This window comes from Equus przewalskii, chromosome 4 (assembly GCF_037783145.1).
Source record: "Equus przewalskii isolate Varuska chromosome 4, EquPr2, whole genome shotgun sequence".
NCBI classification, from domain to species: domain Eukaryota; kingdom Metazoa; phylum Chordata; class Mammalia; order Perissodactyla; family Equidae; genus Equus; species Equus przewalskii.
In genome coordinates, this window is record NC_091834.1 from 59066398 (window position 1) to 59090980 (window position 24583).

Here is a 24583-nt window from a genome sequence, read left to right on the forward strand (position 1 = left end):
CTGATAAGTAGGAAGTCCAAAGGAGACATGCAAATAGATACTTATGTTAATGAGTCCTTTTTAAAACATGCTTCATAAAGAACTTGAAACTGCACAGGCAACTCCAATTCAAAGCTCTCTGTAGGCAAGATTTAAGTTTTCTAAACAGGCATTGAAATGAAACGGTACAGATAATTCATTCCCAGCTTTCCACTTCAGACCCTGAACCTCAGCTCTGGTACCAAGAAGCTGGAAACACTCTTTGCCGTACATACAAAAGGGACAGTCAATAGAAATTCACACGGTGAATTACGAGCAGAGAGCTTTTCATTCTCATTAAAAACTAGGTTTGCTTTTGCTTTGCTTTTTTCTCTTTGGCGGTATGTGTTTTCTTAATGTAAGCTGATTTCAGGTTCTCTCCAAAAATCACTGTCTCCTTAATTATTTGAGTTGGCTGAAACACTAAGTCCTCTCTTGGACCCGATATATCAAGTCCTAACTGTTCTCTAAAGTCGTGCTCACGCGTTTGGTTTCAGTAAAAACTCACGTTACTCTACACGGATAAGGCACGTTGCTTAGAATGTTTTTTACCAAAAGATCAGCTGCTACTAAATAACTTTCTGATATTAAATTATTTCAATTTGTTATATCCTGGTATATTCTGATATTCCAACAATGTTCTCAATTCACGAAGTACCTCTTCACCCCAGGGTTTAAAAGTTTCACTCAAACATAAATCCATTAATCTCCCAAACTGCCCTATGAAGTCGAAAGAGCATACTCTAACTCTGCATACAAAATACTTTCAGAATGAGCTTATAAATCAGTCGTGTTTTCAGCCATGTGCCCCAAGAACTACAACGCTACATCTCCCCAACATAGAAACAAGAAAACTCCACAGAGAGGTTGATTTTAAATAATCTCCTATAAATATTTTAAGACTGAAAACACTTTTTTCTACTCTATTAAACAGATACATTTAAAAAATAAACATGTGGTAGATATAAAGTTGCTATAAATTCTGAAAATGGCTTACCTATTAATGTAACTGAGGGCAACATAGGTTGGCTGCTGTAATTCTTGTTTTTCTAAAACACGTGGATCTGTATCTGTAATAAAAACACAATTACGATTTTTTAGCCTTTGCATCAGAATATACGAGGCTACCTAACATAAAGTAACAGAGGCTAGACAGAGAAAAAGATTAATTTAGTATAGCTCTTTTCAAAGAAAATTCAGTAGAACACAATCATTTGTTCATTCATTCATAAATAACAAGATATTGCATTACTTTTCAAGGGAATTCCAAACATCAACGGTGATAAAACGTCCATCTGTCACACAAACTCCTGCACAATCCCCCTCATAAATATTGGTTTTCACTGCTTACAGTTACAATGTTGGCATGGTTTTGGGTGGTTAATCGGCCTAAGAAAGAAAGTCTCTGTTAATTATGCTCACTTCAATGCTGGAACAAATTACTTGCCTTTGGAAAGCTCCAGCAATTTGAAAATCTACTGAGTTATTGTTCTTGTTCACTGAACACTTTTCTGGGTTTGGATTCATATTCTAGAGAGCAGCTCTTCTCCTTTCTAATCGTAGAATGAGTTTGTTATAACTTTTCTAGGCTCTTAATCAGAAATTCTCACACTGGTTCAGAATCCACAAACGCCACATTCATCCGAGGGTTTTCCCCTGTAAGAGAGAGACTTCCACACCATAGCAACCTTCCGTACTGGCGCTTTCTCCAACACAGCCCACAAAAAAGGGGCAGTTTTCATGACTAGAGAGGTATTCTCAAGCTTCTCATGTACAGAAACGATTGTGCTAAACATATGCAAAACAATGTTTATTTAATAAGACTATAAAGGGAGGAAACAGCCCATTTTTGTTTTCTTAGAAAAAGGCGCAGACATTTCACACAGATTTCATTATAACCTCATTTAAAGCCATCTCATTATTAGAACTCTTCCAGCTGCACTTGGCAATAACACCTCCTTTGATGTAATGACAGATGTTGTTCCAAGCACCTTTGTACAGGAAGTGTTTATTGCACGTGGCAGATGTAAGAGACACACACTTACTCCAAAGTACATTAACAGGTGATGGGGGTGGGGGGCGCAGACACAGTGGCATGGAGCATGGGTGGCAAAAACGATAGCCCCAAAATCAATTTACAATGCTTTCCACTCCCAGACTAGAACTGGACAGTAGTGGCAATTTTATTCTTGGTGTTAAAGTTAAGAATCTCATGTTCACTTTATTGTTTCTCCTACGCCAAGAATTTCAGGGACACACTATTCAGAAATCCAGCTTCCTGGGTCTTTGCCATTGCAGCTCCTGGAAAGCCAAGTTCTGAAACAAGAGACAAAGATTCTCTGAATGGCTCCATCCAGTCGGGTCTCAAGGTTTTGGCGGTGCAAGTGAGAACAGATCATAAACTCAGCATTTCCTCTCTCTCCTACAATGAATACAGATGCAACCGAGGCTGCTGGTACATCACTTGCCTACAGATCCAACGGGCAGTTCTTTAAATGCACTGAAACCACCCTTCAAGGGAAACTTGGCTTTCAAACACAACCCTTAGTCACACTCATCTAAGTTTGCTGTAACCCCGAGTGTATCCCTGTTTCTGAGAGGAAGGCTTTGTGCCCTTCACCGGTGCTCGCTGGAGAGGAATCAGCAGAACAATGCTCACCAGCGAAAGGTGGTTTGTCCAAAATAAGGGCCATTGGAATGCCGGGCAGGCCATGTGTGCAAATGGTGACTGACATGCCAATCCTGCAAGGTCTTTTTGGTGGTTAACAAGGTAAGAAACAAGAGATTGGAGACAAAAACTGGGAAAATGAAAAGAAAGGAGGAAGATGAGAAAGAACAAGGCAATGATTGCAAATGTCTTTGTGGAAAATTTCTTAAGTGCCCACAAAACAGTTTCACCCCAGTTTGGGGACTGATGATCAAGGGGCTTAGTTTTTGAGACGGGGGCCTTAACTTGATTCACCACAGCTCGTTCCTTCATAGAGACATCTGGAGCATGATTATATGAGGTGCGTTATTTTGGAACAAAAGAGCACCATTCTGATTCTAAAATGTGAGCATAAAGGGAAAAGAGTTAAGAGGCCAATAAACATTTTTATATCTTCCACTTTTGCCTTTACTCCTGTAACTGACGCTCAGTCTAACAGTATTCCCACAAACCATTTTCCAAAGCCTTTCTTTGTTTCCAAATTATATAATTTCTAAATATTTTAAATACTACCTCTCTAAACTAACTTGAATTTTTTTCTTTTATTAGTGCATTTACACACACACACACACACACATACACATTTGCATTATTCTTTCCTTCTTCATGCTCTAGTACTTTGGGGAAGGGGAAGAAAGTACCTTGTATAAAATTCTACAGTTCTCTGATGCTCAAATAAATGGTGTTGGCCACTGACAGTCACACAAATGGCATCTTGTAACCTTGTTTCACAAACATTCAAGAACGTTCAGCATTCTATTTGCAAAGCAAGGTTTTGAAATTTTCTCTTCTTACTTTGCTTTACCTCCTTCCATTACCTATGCTAGACTTATGCTCACATACCCTCAAATTAGTGGTGAAACAGAATTCCAGAAGCTTCCAAATGCTACCCTCACGATGACAGAAAACCACCTAGAAGCACCTCAGGCAGGATTCTCCTGTTTTTCTAGAATGCAGACGCTGGTAACCAATAAGAAAGCAGAACTTCCAGACAGACATCTACCAGGCCTAAAAAATTTTTTCACATTAAATGTTTCCTTGAGCAACCTTCAGAACATCCACTAAAGCTTCGAGTTCTTAAAATGAAATTAGGCACTTGGCGCCCACAAATCAGGAGAGGCCTGCGTAAGTGCTGCTGGAGGAATAGCATTAGCTGCTGGTCACAAATAAACATCAGCTCCATCACTTGCTTCCTGGCTGACTGGTGCGTGGTGATCATGACTCACCATTTTATGGATTTAATTACTCCGCTGAGCACTTCACGTTCAGTAAAAGTATAATAGCTGCCTTCATTATTTCTCCCCCTCTGACACAAAAGTAACTGTCTGATGCTAAAAACTCTCTACAGGAAAGGATTAGAGAGACAAGAGACTAGGATTTCACAGCAGGACAATGACATACTCATGAAGACACAATGACCATTATCAGAATGAACTGGAGAGAGGAACACTATCCACTGGATATTACGGAATTCAATAAAAAGTACTTCCTTATACTATGTGCCACACCATTGAGAAATTTCTTGCACATGATAAGTTGTTACAATAAGAAAAGTGATCTGAATTGCGATGGTTATAGCACACAATCTCCCAGATATTTCTCTGGCTTGTTTGTTTACGGCGCCAGTAAAAACATGAAACTGGAACACTGGCTACCATTGCCCAGAGATATAATCCTCCTCAGTAAATGGTCTGTGGAATAGAAACATTTGAATTTTTCATAGCCACATGATGCTCCTTAAGCCGGCAACAACTTGGCAAGAAAGCAAGCATTTCTATAATGTGGTTGAAGACAGCCACATACAACAACACTCTACCACTTTAATATCACTAAGAAGTAACAGGAAGATAAACCCAAACTTTTTCAGCAGGGCAGGAGATAGCCAAAAACAGCACTGAGAGTTTATTGCTTTCTGCCTCATCCCACCCCTTGCACGCTCACAGATTCCGAGTTGACTGAAGGCTAAGAGAATTTAAATGTTAAAACGTATTTAAAAATACCCAAGCAATAAAAAACAATCAGCTTACTTCAAAGTTTCTAAAACACAGCATCCTCTGCAGTAGACGGCAATGCGTCTCTCCTCTCATTCCTATCTCGGGGTAAGAGCTTGAACGCTCAGCTCTACAGTAAGCACGAGACACAGGCACAAAGTGGACCTTTCTGTCGCTCATAGGGTCCTAGAGGCTCATGGTTTCATAGATTCAATGAAATGGCAAAGGGCTCAGTGTCACAGCACTAGTTTCCATCACTTCTCAAGCGGCGAGGAGGAAAGCAAGACAGACAGCAGAAATAAGGAAAGGACAGCATTTATACCCTTCTCAGAGGGAACTGAAATTGCAACATGACCACAGCAAGACAAACAGCACAGACCACCGCGGTCAATCAGTAAGGCCCCTGTTCATCAGCTCTGCTGTTTCTGGAGTTGGGAACCGATGGCAACCAAGTGTCTGGATTTGTGATGTACATTGAGCCTTTTGTAGTGCTATCTTCAAACCTAAGGAAAACTCGATCAAGGCTGTTTGCTGGGTTAACTGAGGCTAATTAATGAGCTTGTGGGCTTTGGCTATGCTTTAGCTGGTCTACACTGCTGGGCTTTTATGTACTACTTGGAACCACTTATAATTTTAAAAGTCAGCAACCAACCGTATTACCACTCAACAAAACTAATGAGGCCTCTACCAGCAATGAGCTATTTGTGGGCTGGGAGGCAGCAGTGAGGGAAGATGTGGTATCATGCTCCCCTGAGAAGGCCTTCTTCAAATTCTGCATCCTCCGAACGCCAGGCTCTTTTCTAACTCTGTATGGCAACAGTGGGAGGCTGGTCGGATGTGGGTGGGAAGGCAGGGGGCGATGTGCAGCACTGGAAGACCCTGGAGAGGCAAAGGCCCACCCAGAGAGACGAGTCATTTTGAAGATCTGGGCTGGATACACCACTTTTCTTTGGACTTGCTCAGTAATAATTAACGAGTGCAATCTGTTCTCAGTCTTCCCCAACAGTTGAACTCATAGAGCCACAGAGTTCTAGTTCATTCAGCATAGCCTTGCACAGCATCCCTCACCGAGCTCGTCACATCCCTCCACCTTTCTCTGCACCATTTCATTGCTAGCACTATCCCTGTACTTATGTCACCACGGAGGCGTGATCTGGGTACATCCTTTCCCCTTCCCACACTTCTCAGAAGCGAAGAACCATCTCGGCTTCTTTCATCTCTCCAGCACTCAGTTCAGTGTCTGGCACATAGACGGCACACAATATTTATTGAGTAGGTACACTAATTCATTAATTTTATGATGAAAGAATGGAAGACTCTTGGTCAAACATGGCAGATTGATCGAGGGCATTTGTTTCCGTCACCATCCAAGGCTCCACTAACTGATAAATAAAGGAATAAAAAAACTCACCAAGGATAGAAGAAAGGAAAGGGAGACATCAGCAGACAAGTGATTTCAACCAGTGTTTTGGAAGGTAGACAATCCATGCAGGAATGGAACGTGACCTAGAGCGTAGAGGAAGCTACAACCTCAAGTGCCTGCAGCAAAGGAGACCCGTGAGCCAGGAGGCGAACCCGCTGCAGAAGTCCGGGAGGCCGTGGATTTGGAGGGGCCAGGTATGGTAAAAGGGAAGGTTCAGGGCTGAAAACAGGAGGATTGTTTAAAAGGTTGATTATTCCAAAGACACTGAACCAGGAGACCAAGCATAGCAGAGGGAGAGGGAGAGAGGGGAGAGTGCAGTGCTGAAAACAGGGACATTAAAGTGGAAATATGTCTACTCCACTGCTCCTGAGAACACTGGCAGCCAGTCAGGAGGATTCCTCTCTGATTAAGTTAAGTGGGCGTAGAGAAGAGACTGCCAGATGCCGACATCTGGCAATTCCCTAATTAAATGATCTCCATACAGTTAAGTCCATGGTCGACAAGCCCCAGCCATGCCTCCATCCAGAGCCTCCCATCAGCTTTTTATTGCCTTGGTCTTAAATATGAGCCAAGTACAGTCAAGGAATGATCATTAGACATTTGAGGGAAAGTCTTGAACATGAATGGGAAATACCAAAACAAACAAACGGTGGGGGAGGGACATAGGGATTCTGGAGCAAAGAAACAGACAAATTAAGGCTTGAGAGGTGAAGAGATATGCCTACTTACACACACCAGTTAATGGCAGGGCTAGGACCAGAAGCCCTGCGTCCTGAGTCCCATTAGGTCAGCATTCTGACCATTAAAAAGGCTGCTCATCCTCTGAAGTCAGCTAATTGCTACCATCCACTTGTAACACTGGACTCCATACAATCTTTATGGCTTTCTTAAAAGCCTAGCAGAGCTCTGTTGCAACTTTCACTCCACTTTTAGGACTGAATTTGATGAACCAACAATTTACAAAGACCAACTTTTAATTCACGGCTAGTTTACTTCAGCTGCTGAAATAAATATTTCTTGTTGGCAATGGCCTTTTCAAAAAAAAAAAAAAATCCTACAATTGCACATAACCAGCCTTTGAATGGATCAACTTTTCCTTAGTTTATAGACACGTCATTTGAAACTTTTCCCAAGCCATAATTTCCATTACAGGGCAGTCAGTGCAAATTACAGTGAGATTCTTGCCTTCCCAAATTCAATGTGAAATCCAGATGCAGTTAAGTGTTGCTGTAAACTTTATGAGTTAAATATCTAAAAGTTGGGGACACCGTGCAGCACAATAATTCCGTCTATTAAAAAAAGCATTCATGTTCACATTTGTAGCCTGAGTTTTCCTCCACAAGTGAATGAATAAACATTATTCAACCAAGAACCATTTGGACAACACTCTAGGAGGCTGATTTATAAACAAACACAGCATGGTGCAGCCTCCCCGGTTTATGGCATGGCCAGAGGGTTAACGTTGTTAGAAATAGACAGTTCTGACTAGGATGCTTTCTAACTCTTCCAACCCATCAAACTCCTAGGGTCATTGATGACTTTGATTGAGAGTGGTAACTATTTTTCCCTAAGTATAAGATGTGTAGCCCTCTATCTATGTAAATAACACTGAGTCCATACCCTCCAGTGGTGACAGGGTGTTATTTATCTTCCTTAGCTCTCACCTTGTTGTTATCTGTCACAAGAGAGCCTGCCAGAGACCATCGTGGCTGCCAGGTGTGCTTGTGAAGTATACAACCTGTACATCTGTATACAGCACCCCTGGAGACTAGGGTGCTGGGATTACACAACAATAAAATCCTTTCAAACAGGAGTAAGGCCAAAACTTGGTTGCATTTACTCTGACGTGCATGTGCACGTGTGCACACAAATACACACGTCTGCTTTTCATCAGAAATGAACCTGATGATGGATCCAAGTAGCATGCAATACAAAGACCATGAAGGAGCTTCTGTGTCACCCCTTCCCATGGGAAGAGCCTACAAGCAGTCATCTGGAAAAGAAGACAGCTGCTGGTGGGCAAGGCTAAGTGCCAAAAGAGCAGGCAGGGAAAATGAGGCTCTTGAATTCCTCCCTTTAAGGTCAGAAGGGAAACAACCTGTTTAAGCAAAGGAGACCTTCCACTGGTTCTACCTAAAATTGTTTGCCCAAAGAAATCCTACCCATCCTCTAAGACACAGGCCTATGTACTACATCTTAGAGGCCACAAATCCTAAGCCTACTGCTCTGCAAATAATCAGTGCTCATTACGATGTACTGAACAAATAAACGAATGCCCTGGACAAGCAAAACACAAAAGACACAAAGATAAGCATACAGCTCAGACACTTCCACCAGGAGAGTCAGATAGGAGAGGAAAATAGACCCATACATAAATGAATGTACCAGTATGTATAGATACTTACATGAAAAATATGTACTATCAAGCACAGATGTTCGGAGAGCTACAAAATGATATAACATTCAGAATAATGGGAAAGGGGGCAGATAGGGCTAATCTGGGAAGGCTTTATTGATGAAGAGGAATGGAGATGGGTTTTGAAGGAAGGGAGTGAGGCAGAGGGCGTCATTCATAGGTGTGGGCAAGGAATCTAAGAATGGCATTACGATTGCGGCAGAAGGCACAGGTAAGAAGTCTGTTAGTACTTTGGAAAGGTCATAGGGCTGAAGAGCCAATGTTCTTTAGTTAAAGAATATTTATACTTTAGAACAGTGGTTCTGAACTGTGGGCAATTTTGCCCCACCAGGGGATGTTTGGCAATGTCTTGAGACAACCAAGGAGAGGGTGCTACTGGCATCCAGTTGGTAGAGGCCGGGAATCTGCTAACCTCTTATAATGCAAACACAGGACAGTCCCCTACCCCAAACAAAGAATTTTCTGTCCTAAAATGTCATTAGTGCCAATGGCAAGAGCTACATGAATATTATGAGAAACGGAACTACTGCTCCTAGGTTGACTCTAGATGATCATTTCTGTTATTTTCTGTGGTCTAAATCAAGAGGCCGGAAGGCTGGTTAGGAGGCTACAAAGGAAAAATGACACAAGAAGTTGTTTGGACCTAGATCAGAGCTCTGACTTTCTTGTTGGAGACACAGAAACTGAATTCATTTCAAGAAAGACAGACTGAATTCCTGTCATGTGCTGGCTGCTCAGGGCAACTCCTAAGTCAGTAGATTGACAACTGAGCAAGAAAGACGAACACAATTCACAGTTAATAAGACTCCAAGACAGACTGTGACGTGTGCCAATATAGAAGAATACACCAATTTCTGTAGAAACAAAACACGGTTCTTTGTGAGAATCATGGAAACTCCCTGAAAGAACTTTTACATGAGCCTCAAACTAAATTTCCAGATAGAAAAGGTGACACAGAGTAGAAAATGGTTTGAACAGATGAGCAGAAATCAGTAGGGACTGGCAAGAAGTCCAGTGTGGCTGAAACTCTGCAAGAGTCTCGAAACTTACATTGGGCCCACATCCTGGGAGGCCTGAAATGCTCTCTAAGAGTTAGACTTCATCCTGCAGGCAATGGGGAACCACTGATATGGTCTATGTTTCAGAAAAAGAACTGGTGGTGTGGAGAATGGGGGAGAAACTGGGATAGAGACATAAGATTTGGTCAAAGTAGAAATGGAAATACAAGAGTTTTGTTATGGTAAAGATCTGAGTGGTTCATTACCAAAAGTAAGGAAGTAACTAGAAAGTAAAAGGGTTTGACAGACAAGAAAAGGGGGTCTGCTTCTGATGTGTGGTGAGACATTTCGCAGAACCAAGAAGTCTGGGCCTCAAAGAAAGGAGAGATAAAGGACTCATGATACAGATAGGAACTGAAATGCTGTGGAATCCCATCGTGAGGCCACGCATTCCAGCAGGCACTTGAACCAGAGCACGTCCCTCAAAACAAAACAGTGATATATAGTAAAAACCCAACTACTTTGACTAAAAACTTGGTTATCATATAACTCAGCCAATGAATCAGGAAGTATTGACTGAGGATCTACTACGCCTAGTAGAATTCCAGCAAGGATAAAGAAAAGCCAGAGGTAGCACTACACTTGAAACCGCATAATTGGCAAATTTCACAAAGGGAGTGCGTGTAAAAGATTGGGTTAAAAATAGAACATAGTCAAAACTGACCCTGAAAGAAAATTCTACATGAGCCTTGAACTAAATCTCCATATACAGTAAAAACTCAGTATTTAGTATTTTAAGGGATCTGATACCTGAGTCTCCAAGGCTCACTACTGTAATTACCATCTCACTGGAACTCTTGCTCCCACTTCTTGGTGTTGCTCAGGATTATAATGCAACTCCACACAAATCAAATGGCCTGAGTTTAACACCAGCTGTATAACCTCTTTAAGCCTCAGTTTTTTTCACGTGTAAAATGTTGATAAGGATAGTACTTTTGCCGTGGGCTGAAATGAGGATTAAATAAGCAATGTGTTAGGTGTCGCTACTACTCAGTTCTTAAACCCATAAAGTTTTTTGAAATTAAACTCTGCACTGTTGTGGATTATCTCCATTTTATAGTTAGTGGCATAATGATGCATAGAAAATCTAACACCTCCTCATTCACATAACATGGCAGAGAATCCTGGCTGCCATCCAATAGTCATTTTTCCCTTCTTCCTCCATAATGCATAGGAACATGGCTGTCTGGTATAAAGACTACATTTCCCAGCATTCTGTGAGCCAGGTACAGCCATGTGACTAAGTCCTGACCAATAGGATAAAAGGTTTCTGAGAACCCCCTTAAAATCATGTGCTTTTCTTTGTGGTATGTTTCCCTCCTGCTGGCTGGAAGAATGACTGGAGCTCCTGCATCTACTTTAGGTATGAGATAATCTTGGGAGTAGAAGTCATACATGGTAGAGAAACACAATAGGAGTTTGGATCCCTGATCCTGTGAAGTCCCCCATTGCTTTTGGACTGACCATCTCCAAACTTCTTGAAAGCGAGAGAAATAAAACTCTTCCACATAAGCCATTGCTATCTCAAGCTTTTCCAGTTATACACAGCCAAACCAAACCTGAACTGAAACACAAAACAACTGGAATGCTATTTTATTTTGTAGGACCTGAAGTTCTAATGTGAAACATGAAATATTTTATGTCTTGCCTTGTTTTTCTGGATTTTTAAAAAATCTCTTTAAGAATTTATCATACTAAGCTCATAGGAAGAAAATTAGAGTAAAATAACACCCGTATCACCACAGCGTCTGCGGTTCACTCTTAAACTGGAACAGTTAAAGAAGGGAGAAAGAGGAGGAGGAAACCATCATGTCAAATTATGGCTCCTTTGGTGGCTTTAGGACTTTCTCCAGAATTGGTTATTAGTGGGCAATAATGAAGCAAATTGCACATGCATATTACTTCTGAGTTATGAAAAATGCAACCGGCAGTAACCTTTGAAGCTGTCAGGATCTTTTCAGGCAAGCAATTAAAGTGAAAAATGAGAGGGTGCACAACTTCCATCACCCAATACTACATGTAATAACACCACCTACAAACACTGACATAAGAGTGGGACTCTAGTCTGAATATTTATTAATGCAGATCTGTTCCCATTTGTTCCTCCTTTTTTTTTTCTCCTATAACCTATCCCACCCCTACTAGCCAAATTTTTTTTTTCTCTTTAAAGGGCAGCTCTGACATCATGAATTGCATTCACTGGAAACCTACATGCACTGTGACATCACTCCCATCTGCATCTAAAGAAATTTCCTTCTTTCTCCATTGACCAAAATATAAATTTAGGACAAGCCTAGACTCTAGAGGAAAAAAAGTTGATAAGGAAGTAAGCCCTAATTAGGAAAACACAATATCAAGATTAAAATAATCACCAATAATTGATATTTGCAGAAGGTCAAATATATATGTCAAGTATTGGGTGCTAGGCACTGAAGGCCCCTCTCTGTCCCCCAAACGGCCTCAATTCTCAAGTAGACCACACTCTAGAGGATTTGACTTATACTGATCGGTAAAAAAAAGATCCAGTGTAAAAAATATCTGCTTTTCTGCTAAAGTGTAGGAATCACTCACTGTTTGCATATGTTTTTTGATTTAACTTACTAGGAAGGACTTTAAAGAATTGGCAGGGATAAACACAGAGATGAGCCAGTTGCAACAGGTCTTTCTAGGCTGAGAAGAAACCCCTGTGCTGGAGTCCTAAGACGTGATGCCTGTGGGTCCTATAAGCCAGTTTGTCTCATTTGGTTTCGGCCATTTCTATACCACCAGGTATGTAGAGACTGATGGTTCTCAACCAGAACTGCATGTTAGTATTACCTGCGTTTCTTTAAAAAAATTCTGGAGGGGCCAGCTCCGTGGCCGAGTGGTTAAGTTCACGTGCTCCACTGCGGTGGCCCAGGGTTCGGATCCTGGGGGTGGACATGGCACCGCTCGTCAGGCCATGTTGAGGCGGCATCCCACATCCCACAACTAGAAGGACCTACAACTAAGATATACAACTATGTACCCGGGGGGTTTGGGAAATAAAGCAGGAAAAAAAAAAAAGATTGGCAACAGTTGTTAGCCCAGGTGCCAATCTTTAAAAAAAAAAAAAAATTCTGGAGCCAGTCCTGATGCCCTAGTGGTTTAGTTCAGCATCCTCCACTTCAGTGGCCCAGACTTGGTTCCTGGGCGTGGAACCGCACCACTCGTCTGTCAGTAGCCATGCTGTGGTGGCGGCTCACATAGAAGAACTAGAAGGACTCATAACTAAAAATATACAACTATGTATTGGGGCTTTGAAGAGGGGGAAAAAAAGAGAGAGGAAGATTGGCTACAGACGAAAGCTCAGAGCAAATCTTTCCCAGAAAAAAACAACAAAAACCACCACCACCACCAACAAAAACCAATTCTGATGCCCAGGACTCATCTCCAAAGATTCTAATAGATAACTGGGGTTGACAAGCACCAATACAGACTGAGAAGCCTTAGAAATCCGAAAAGGGTTAGAGAACTGGTCGGGAAAGAAATTTAATCAAACAGTTTGCATGTTTTTTCCAAACTAAGAACGCAATTGTGAAACTGGAAATTAATTACTGAAACCGACTGAAAGGTTTTATAAATCAATCCAAAATCCAGTAAAACCTTTAAATTCAGACTTCACTTGGGACTCCAGTCTCCCCACCTCTTTTACTTTGTACACAGAAAGTGTTAAGCTTAATAATTATGTAGACAAGTCAGCATCTTCATGTATTTTTAAAACAAAATCACAAACAACCAAATACCAACAATTCTTGAATTGTGAGCAATTTTCATCTATTCATAAGGGTGTCCTGATAAGACTTCTGACTAGGAATGCATTTTTTTTTTTGGTCATTGATTGTCACAGTGTGTTCCTAAAATTAATAAGACAGCATCAGTTGAAATATTCTATGGCTCAGAAACGTCTGTAATTCAGATTGGCCCAAACCAGTGTGGTTTTCCTGTGCTGCTATTATTCACCTCAGCTACAAATCAGGTCATAACCAAACGAATTAGTTTTGTATTCTGGAAACTAGTTAAGTCAAGGATTTGGCAAAAGGAATCACCCTCATTACGTCTCATCTCGCAGGGAAGCCAAATTACTGCTTTAAAAGGAAAGAAAAAAGGCACAGAAAGAAATAGCTGAACATCTGGCCATAGAGTGACCAGATTGTTCTGCCCAAGAGTCATCAAACATAAGCGTGCTCATGGGTTACAGCTTACTGGGGTCAAGGTCTGATCTGTGGAGCTCTGCCTGGCTGGCTATGGAATCACTCAAGCCGTCTCATGTCCAGACAGCAGCCAAGAACGCGTGGGCAGGCTCATGGGCCACGGGGGTTATGCAGTTGTTCGGATTTATTTCTCCCTATTCTGTGTGAATAGTACGTTCATTCTAATTGCTAACGAGTAGGGGGCACATGCTGGGCTGTACTAGATCCATCTCACTGATGGTGTGAATCTGAGCGTCTGGGCAGGCCCTGGCACCTGGCAGATGGCTCTTGACATTCTTGGCTTCTGTGGAAGGACTTCTGGGAAACAACTCTGGACTTTCTGTTGCTTTCTTTTTTTTTTTTTAAGAGGTTTTAATTTCTTCAGACAGGCAATATTATATAGTAGTTATGGGCACAGTCTGCTACTTACTCTGTGACTTAAGCAAGTTTCTCAGCCTAAGTCTCAGTTTTCTGATATGGAAGACAGTGATTCAGAGTCCCTACACATGAGGTAATTATGAGGATTAAGAGAGCTAAGCCATAGACAGCGCAGAGGTCGGTACATGGTAAACACTTGACAAATCGTAGCTATTACTATTATTATTTCAGGTAGTCAGATCAAGCATTTAGTGTTTGCATTGTGGGACTACATTTGTGAACAATCAATTGTTCTTAAGTAGCAATAATAACTGATAATAAAGATATCATTACCATTATGGAGTTCCAGTGTACTATGAGTCAACACGGAATGAGCGGCTTTCTATATGCAGTCCTCGTGAAAAGCCTGCAGGGGAGCTCTCTCCCCCACCCCTCTCCCAAAAGAAAATATAAGGCTCAGAAAAGATCCAGTTCACAACCGGGAGCGGAGGCCTCAGATCCAGGCATGACTTCCAAGTACACACTATTTGACCCTGAACGCAACCTAGTCCTATCACAATATTCAATATCAACGTTCTCAAATTAAACTGCCAAGTGGCCTTTTCTTGTTTTTTCCTCACTAAAAAAATGCTTCATGGATAGAAGCACTGGAATGCTTTGGAAGCACTGGGATGAAACACGTGGACAAACTTTGATGAAAACCAGAACCCATGAGACAGGCTTAAACATACTTACTATAGCTGCCTCTCATATTCAGCTTCTCCTGTGGTGACTGATCTTAAGGAAGACCAGATTTGGAACCAGAAGATGCAGATTCTAGTCCTGGTTCTATTTCTAAATTACAGCTTTTAGCAAGTCAGTTTCCTTACCTGTGAAATGGAGATAATGGTCATGTACCACCTCCCTTAGCAGAATCACACATTTTAATTGAGCTATTCCAGTGTAAACACGAGAGCCCTACCTTCGGCTGCCAACCTAAGGTGGCCTTGGAGTTATTTTTTCTCCCACAGGAATAACCCAAAGCAGCCAGGTATTTACTTGTTAGTCTCTCTGGCGAATACTGTGTGCGGAAGAGAAGACTTAAGTATACACAAAAATAGTGACTTGAGTTATTTCTATGAAGAACGTGGATTTCATTTTCTTGTGCCCTCGCTGGAGCTGAGAGAGAGCATGCATATGCACCTGCGTTACTTTTCTCCTGGAAGAGTAAAGACTTTCATCAGAAAGTTCTCCAGCTGCTCTTCCAGAGAGCCACATGTCTTTCCAGAGGAGACAGAACACTGTTTGGCTAGTGTTCAGCCGAGTTTATTAAAAGTCGTTCTGACTAACTAGAAACAGTGTGATCAATTAACTTGCTTTATAGATAAAAGGAAAGCCTTTCAATTTCTAAACCAAGACATATTTAAACGATTTTATCACACTTCAAACCAAATGCAAAACTCTCCATAATGCTTAAGTAAAACAGACACTATCAAAGCAATGGCAAGACATGGGATTCCTCAGAGAGGTTGAGGAGCCTTTTGGGACTTGGTAAACATTACTATCAGCTGAGCTTCAAAAAATGGAAGGCAGAGACTCTGATGGATTTTCTTGGCTTACTTGAGATGAGGTTTAATACTCTAGACATGGATTCAATATCATAAAGATATTTTAAAAAGTCACGGCTTTAAAAAGGAATGAGCAATATATGGATGCTGGTTCTTGTGCATCTCCAGCCCCGCTGCCCGTCATTCTCTCCTGCCTCCAGTCCACCGCCACACTTGAGCCAGTGATCAACCCGTGTTTTCTCCACATTTTCACTGCAGCAATAGAATGATATATTTTTATTTTTTTAAATTTTTATTCAATTTATTTAAATTAAAAAAAATGTGATACATATTTTAAATCGTAACCAGTATACCTCCCCCACAGAAATATACAAAGTTTCACAAAACACTACTAAACTTCACTATATGCAATGCACTCTGATAATATTATTTCATTTTTTTGAAATGGTGGGACAACTGATTAAATTGATTTTATGATCCACCCAGGAATCCCAAATGGTGATTTTAGAAAATGTGAATCTTGCTAAATTACAAATCAATAATATCCTGCGTCAAGCTCACGCCCACACATGGCTCTTTATTGCTTATGTGATAAAAAAGCTTAGGTAAAATATAGAAGATCATTTACAACTTAGGTCCAAACTCATCTTCCTTAGTTCTCGTCATGCTCCCCACATTCCAGCAACTCCTAACTTTTCCCGTCCTCTGCACACACCTTGTTCACAGGCCACGCCTTTTGCTCTGATTATACTGTTTGCCTCTCCAGACCCACTGACTGCCCTTCTCTGCCCTGTGCTGTGCCCCGTGCTGGTTTACCCAGAATCTCTGGCAGGGTTCGGCCAAAAGGAAGTAGCAGTAGGAAATTAGAGGGTGAAAGAAGAAAGACGTGTTCTGCTGATAAGCTTTGTAACATAGCTCTTTCCCCTACTCGGAATACCTCCTCCCCATGTCTCTGTAGCCACCCTCACATTCATCCTCTGAAGTCCACTACAAAGGGCGCCCCACCTCCAAAGCATTCCAGGGACCTACTTGACAGACTTCATCTTAGTACACACGACTATTAAAAGGATAAATTACACTTTGAAGTGTTTATGTGCCCAAAAGACTCAGCTTCTCCAAACGGACCCTGTTTCTCTGTGTCCCCAGCACTGAGCACACAGGCTGGCAAGTAACTGTGCTTACTGAATGGATCAATAAATGAATGAAAAGTAACAGGATTCTTAATTAAGGACATCACAGTTATTTGCCACGAGGTAGTATTTTCTAACAACGTGTCTATAGAGCTGCTTCATCTAAATTCCCATTCTGGGTCATTTTCTCTAAATGTACGTGCTGGGAGCAAGCTCGAGACAACCACTGCTCTTCCCACACGGTGAACCGGCCGTCTCCGGTGGTAACTAACTAGCTCCCCACAATCCCACATCACCTGGCAGGGTGTTTTCTGCTTTAATTAGATTTTACTTGAAAGATGTAATTATTGCTGCAACCCAAGGAAATAATTAATGGCCAATTTTAGTGGGCAAAACATTCATTAATCAAGGCAACAGAGACAAGAGGCCTGCAGACTTAAAGGATCCCGAGAGAAGAGCAAAAAGATAACCAGCTAAGATTTCTCCTCTCCATAAATATACGTTAAATCTATTTGATCATTGTCTCTTGAAAGTTGACATTTCAGATTTAGTCCAATGACTCCTCACGAAGTCTAGGTTTAAACTTTTGGGTTCTAAAACGCATTGCCCAACAGAATTATTTAATCATTTTATTGCATCAAAAGGTGTGATAAAGAGGTGACAGCATGCATCTCGTACTTGGTCTCTTTAAAACGTCCAGTCACTCAAGGATTTCGAAACACAACCACCATCAGCCTCTGTTTTCTTATGTGAAAGGCAGGGAGGTGTCATAATGAGAACGCTATTTGGCTTGGTGGATGTTTACATCATCTCTGTCCCTTTTAAACCTGTGGGTGAGAGGACATTTTAAGTTCTTCTAACACCTTGGTAATCAGAGCCCAGGGAAATATTAGCCCATGAAAAACAACGTAGTGATCCAGAGATCAGATCAAACCCACACTTACTATTAAAAGATATTTCAATCCCAAAGAGCATTGTCCCTCATAAAAAATGGTAAACAAACCCCCTCCAGCCTGTTCCCCACAGCCCTTCTCTTCAATGCCCTTTTATAATTTGCATGTCCTCAGATTTATGTCGACTGTATATTTACCAGACGTGTCCCCTCATTACATTATAAGGGGCTTAAGGGACAAGAAGAGATGGGTCACAGAGGCAGCACACAATAACGGACAGTTGAATTTTTTAAACCAAAAAAACGTTTCCATGTTTTCATTTAGTTTTAAATGCTAACAACCATATTCTGGCCTCCACATGCTCATAAAGCTGTTTAACAGTCCAGAGAGAAAAAAAATAATAATTTTCTTTTAAATAATGTTCACCATCCACATCTTAATAGTCTGGACACTGAAGCATTTTTCATTCAGAGTAATGATCTCCAGGAGTAAAAATAATATAATTATAACTGAACTAGTTGGTCAGCTAAATCATAACCAGAAATGCACTGGTATGTATTTCATTCACTGTGTCAAAAAATCTTCATTCTGGACCATCAACATAGCACTAAATTTTGATCTGTCATTGAAAACAGGTCGCTTCTATTTCTGGCTTACAGCATAGCAACGGGGTACAGCAATTGGCAAAGACGGCTAATATTTCACATTAAATCTCGCCACCTGACCTTCTGAATCAAAAGTGGAGAGACTCATGAATAAGGAATTATTTATTATACAAACATCCCCTTCTTAAAAAAAAAATCTCTTAAAGACTGGAAAGAAAGATCAAAATTCTTGGGAAGAAAATTTGTTGTTGATAGGATGGCCACTGAAGACCAGTGAAGGGTGTGGGTTCTATCCCTGAGCTGCTTCCTCTTAAAAACAGGCGAGAAGTGGGAGCTGTGGGTACCCAGGCAGTCCTTAAGACAAAGCCTCCATAGGCGTTCCCAGTGGAGGAACATGGGATCAAAGGGCATGCCATCACCGTGGGGGTGGCCTCTGCTGGCCCTCTGCTGTCCGCTGCCACTGAGAGTTAAGATGGATACTGGGAGGATGAATTACATGCATTGTAAGAGAAAGCAAATCTCCTGATGTTCTCCAAGACTCGTTCTGAAATCACATGTGGATCCATATTTAAACCATGTTTTTACCTTTTACCTTCCTTTTAGTTTTCCTTCAAATAAAACTTTGAGACAGCCTTTGCAGATACTTCCCCTTTTTTTTTATCTCCAACCCAAGTGACCCTTCCACTGCACCCTGGGGTCACCCGCATCTTCACACTTACCACATTGTTTTGAAACCGCCCCACCAGCATTCTCTCCCACCAGGCCAGTGTTTCTCACTGGGGAGCTTTATAAAGTGGTTTATACCTAGGTACTGCCCCAGCGATTCTAATTTAATTGATCTGGGATGAAACACCCACTAGGTGAAGGCACCTGGATTTTTAAGAGCTCCTTGGGTGATTTTAATAAGCAGCCAGGGCAGAGAACCACTGCTGTATTTAGCTCCCTGAGGACATGCACCGTGGCTGGTTCACCCTTGATTCCCCCACCCCAGACCAACTCTGGCACCCAGCACAGTACCTGCTCCCTGAATATTAACTGAATGAATAAAGAATGCTGTCCAATGATTGAAGAAGAAAGTCAGGGTAAAGATAGGAGGGACATTCAGCATGGGTCATACACTGAGAGCTTCTTAAACTGAAGTGTCCATCAGAGTCAAGTGGAGGACCTGCTAGAACTCAGACTGCCGGGCCCACCCCCAGGGCTTCTGATTCAGTAGCTCTGGGCCAGGCCTGAGAATCTGCATTTCTAACAGGTTCCCCCATGATGTGGATGCTGCTGGTCTCAGGACCACGCTTCCAGAACCACTGCACTAAAAACAACCAAAGCAGCCTAGTAATCTTAGATTAGCTGACACATAGTAACATGGGACAACCTGGGCTGCAGGCATCTCTGATTGCGCCAAGGACGGTAATACAGTGGGGAAAGTCACAAGGAGGGAATGCGCAGGCCGTCAATCCCATCTGATTCTGGCCACAGACCAAGGCCGAGGAAACCGCCCCTCTGGACTCCCAATTCAATCGGCAATCTTTAATTTTCACGGTGAAAGTGTCTGAATCGTATATCATGTGTTCACTGCCATTCACAATTAAGGTGTGGCCAGCAAACACAATAGACTGCCATCAACATTTGAATAAAAATTACAGAACACTTTCCTAGAAATAGGCGCAAGACCAAATTTTCCCAGACGACCCGTGGCAGACTTAGGCCAGAAAACAAACCCACGGCTGCTTGTTAAATCAACTCAAGCACCAGATTCAACAGCTGTAAAAATACAGTGGTTTAAAATCCAAGCTTCTAATAGCCACCCAAATAGATGCTGTACTAGAATTACTCAGGGAAAAAATGCACGCTTTCTCCAACCGCTCTCAGTCAAGAGATTTCCTTCTTAAGAGACAAAGGTAAGGAATAAAGAAAATGCCAAGTGCATTAGGTTTTCCCACGAGCGCACTGGTCACTGGTTCCCAGAAACAGGAAGGAGGAATTACGGACAGCCCTTCCCACTGCCCTCCAGTCACACGAGCCATTGCACAGCGGCACAAATGGAATCGTGACAGCAACCCAGAAAGGGCTTCTCTCTCCAGCTCTAGTTATCGGTCCTCTGGATGCTAGCCAGCAGTGATAAATCTGGGTGTCAGAAAACTGAATACTTTTGGGTTGTGAAACAGTTAATGTTTGAGGAGTCTCTGGAGCAGAAGTAAGCAGGAAATTGTGGCTTCTGGAAAAGAACTGTGTTATTAGGAAGAAAGTGGCATAAAGATGGAGGGCTCACCCACTGCTAAGTATAAGGCTTTACATTTCCATACAGCCATAGGGACATAATGGCTCTATGAGGTGACATAATGGTTCAATGTAATGTGGTATCCAGAATGGGATCCTGGAACAGAAAAAGGATATTATGTAAAAACTAAGGAAATCTGAATAAAGTATGAACCTTAGTTAATTATCAATTTGGTTCATAATTGTGACAAGCATACTATATGAATGTAAGATGTTAATAATAGGGAAAACTGGATGTGGAAATATATAACTCTGCACTGTCTGTAATTTTTGTGTAAATCTAAAACTATTCTAAAATAAAACATTGTTAAAAAAGTAGGAAATTGATGCTCTGACACATTTGTTAAAGCAAGACAGTAGATACACAGGTGGGTGTCTATTGGATTATTTTCTGTATTTTCAAATATTTTTGAAATATTTCATAATTTAAAATATTTTATAATTAGAAACTATGAAATTATACACACACACACACATTCCCGCCCCCTCCCCCCACCCCCGAAAAAAAGGACTGGGGTTTGTTTAGACAAGGATGCTGTGCTGGAAGCAGGCTTGAAACACACCCTCATCCAAGCAGTTGCTACAGTTTCTCTCTGTCTGAGACCTCCTTGGACTGTTAGCTCTGTCACCATGGAGGGGACACTCCACCCCCTGCCACCCCGGATTTGTCCCTGGACAGAAAACTGTGAAGGGCATGGGCTTGGTCCCTTGGGCTCCACAGGGTCCTAGTCTCTGCCTCTCCCTCACATCCACCACAGTTCTGCCACATTTCATCATACTTATGTTCCCACAGAGCCTTAAACTCAGCGAGACCCCTTCCAATGTGAGCTGAGAGCTGCCTTAGAATGCTGCTCCTCCAAATAGCAGTGGCATTTGACAAGCACAGAGGAGAGCCTCTGAGCCCACAGGGGTGAACTGAACGGTGCAGTTTCAAGGCACTGCGACAGGCAGAGGGCCACCAGTGCCTTCAGACCAAGCCACGTGGATACTGCCCACGTCCCTTCTTTGCTTCACACTGGACTGCACTCAGTCAGAGGTAAAACCTGCGTCCCTTGCTCCAGGGCCTCTCTCACCGAGTGATGCTTCTCGGGCCAGCCCAGGGCTCTCGATGCCACAGAAATGAATGAACACACTGACGACTTACGTTTCCCAACCTCCGAAGGAGTTAAAAACAGGTGGTGAACCCACCAGAATGGGAATGCACGGGAAAGGGGGCTAAGAGGCTTGGACAACCCATAAACTGAATTCTAATCCCTGGAACAGTGGGACTTCACGGCTGCCCACACGTTCCTGAGGCTGGCTATTTTCGCTTGGTTATTTTAACGCCAATACCAAGGAATGCGTGTGGCGGCCAGCCTTCCACTGACACCTCTGCCTTGGGTTTCGCCCAGACCAAATGAGTGAGGATTCGGGGAGAGAGGCCAAGGGGACATCACTTGGGAGTTCAATAAATAAAACCAAAATATTACTGGTTTGTTTTCTAGACCAAACAAGTCAACATCTTGTGTCTACTGGTTCCTCCTTGCTCTTATCTGTGCCATTATCTCATTCTGGGCTGATCCCCCTCCACCCCTCCGTGGACTCGAATCCAGCCCATGCCTAAAGAGCCCATTAAAGTCCTAAATGCAGCCCAGAGCTCTCTGCTTGCTTTTACCTCATTCTTTCTTTCACCTGACAAACATTTATTGAATATCTACTGTGTGCCAGGTACTGTCCTCAGCACAAGAAATACAGTGAGGAGCAAAAAAGAGAGACGCCCTTCTGTCTTGGAGTTGACATTCTGGGAAGGGAAAGGGTCAATAAGGAAAGAAGTGAATATGTACACTATTATGTGTCCTATATCAGGAAGACACCTACAACGGGAAGTTCCCAGAATTGGCAGTTCTACCGGTCCCTTAATTGTCACTTAGCATTTACCATCATTTAACCTGGTTAATGTTTCCGTGTTGCCTCTTCAGCTGGATACCCTATGAGCGCAAAGGACAAGAGCTGTTTCAGCCTTCTTTCAGCACAGGGACATGCACGCAGTAGAGGTTCAACGGATCCTGTTGAATGTGAGACTTTCCATCATGCAGCTGATTCTGATTTTAGAACCCTAGACCTTCTGGGTGCACAGGGCGGACAGGAGATTAATCAGTCTCCGTGGAGCCACATGCAGTGAGTCGTCCGTTCTGCGCCCATCTATCACGACCCTATCTCTGGGGCGGAGGGCAGCACTGACGAGACGCCAGTGAATCAGCCAGATGTGATTCCTGCCCTCATGATGTGTATGTTTCAGTGAGAAAGACAGCTAAAAGATAAGTAAACAGCAAATAATTTCAAAATTTCTATGAAGGAACAAAGCTGAGACATGAAAAGGAGATTCACAGCAAGAAGGTCAGAAAAGGCCTTTCTGAGAAGGTGCCGTCCCAGCCGAGACCTGAAGGATGAGAAGGAGCCAGCCAGGCAAAGGGCAGGAGAGGGATGCAGCAGGGACGTGAGAGTCAGGGTCCTGATGGAGGAGACCGCAGGGACAAAGGCCTGGAGGTGGGGACGTGCTGAGCGCGCTCCAGGAACAACTGAGTTAGTGGAGGGATGAGGTGGAGACGGGCAGGAGCGAGCTCTCCCATGCCCTCGGGGGCCAGTGCAGGAGTGTGGATTTTACTCTTAAGTGCAGTGGGACGCCACAGGAGAGTCTAAGCAAGAGAGAGCATGAGATTTCTATTTTAAGATTTCTGTTTTGTGATTTACACTTAAGATTTATATTTTAAGATATTTAAGACACTCCCAAAATCAGGGTGACCACATCAGTTTGTTGGGGATAATGTCATTTTATGCCTGTTGTCCCAGCATATTATTACCAGCACCCCATTTCACTCTCCAAAGTGTTCCAGATTAAAAGAAAAATTATCTGGTTATCTTCCCCAGAACCCATTCTTATAACTAATAAGATTCACCGTTAGATGAAACCTGATATTCTCTGGGCCAATCAGGCCCCTTCAAATCAAAGACTCACAGCAGAAGCTGGATACAACGTAATCTGTAGTGTCAAGTCAAGCCTGTTCTCCAGCACCATGATTATAAAAAGGTTCTCTGTTTTCTGGTTTTTTTAAGACAGGAAGAAAAGAAAATTCTATAAACTTCTCTCCATGATGTATTCCATGTTTCACAGCTGCCTCAGGGGGAAAACTTTTCCACGGATCAAATCTAAAATTTTCGTGGCTCAGCTGGGGACTGTCCTCACTCCATATGGACAAACAGGGTCAGTCACTGCCCTCTGTGCGGAGATACTGAGAGTCCTGTTCTAGAAGAAGCCTGCCAAAGGCACCTCTGAGGAGCTCCAGGTTACATAACCCCTGTTTCTCTAACCTCTCCTCTCGGGTCTTATTTTTCAAATGTTCAGTTATCCTTGTGGCTCCTCTGTTGATCCCCGCCAAGTTCCTCACACTGACACAGTACCTCTAAAGTTATATTCCAGAAGCCGTCTGCTATTTCCCTACCAAATCTTCGCAGCAGTTTCAAATCTGTTCTCCTGCCCATCTGAGCCATGGACCGGGAAACTGGAAACAGCCCTGCCATACCAGGCTCTACCTCCTCTCCTGCTTTCACCTGTCCTCCTTGGAGCAGACCACCTAAAGAGAGGATTAAGGGTAATTTTACCGCGTGTGGGTTACAAAGGCACGCGTGGGTGGCAACCTCTGTCGGCTGGATTATACCCCCTTCTCATGTTCCATCTTAGAATCACACAATGTCAGGGTGGAAGCAACCTTAGCTACACTCTTTTCATTAGCAGATTTATTTAAGGCTGATCTAATAAAGAGCCCAGGGGAGGGCTGGAACTCAGCCTGGACAGGAGCCCTGCCTTCTGCTCTGCCACCCCTCCATCATTCCAAGGAAACATCACTGCTCTCTGATTGTTTTCTATTGATCGTGTATACATGTCTTTTCTC

At 42.5% G+C, this 24583-nt stretch overlaps 1 protein-coding gene across 4 annotated transcripts in view; it reads right to left on the reverse strand.

The window, feature by feature from the left end:
* The window catches only part of JAZF1 (JAZF zinc finger 1), a 321880-nt gene that overhangs the window by 140487 nt on the left and 156810 nt on the right, over positions 1-24583 (reverse strand). For 2 of the 4 annotated variants that reach the window (XM_070617572.1, XM_070617573.1), the window contains exon 2: positions 1016-1088. In XM_070617572.1, coding sequence (XP_070473673.1) covers positions 1016-1088 — 73 coding nt within the window. Of the gene's footprint in view, positions 1-1015; positions 1089-1270; positions 1359-14937; positions 15073-24583 lie in introns of those variants that run through there. The other 2 variants (XM_070617574.1, XM_008517867.2) reach the window with 2 other exon arrangements.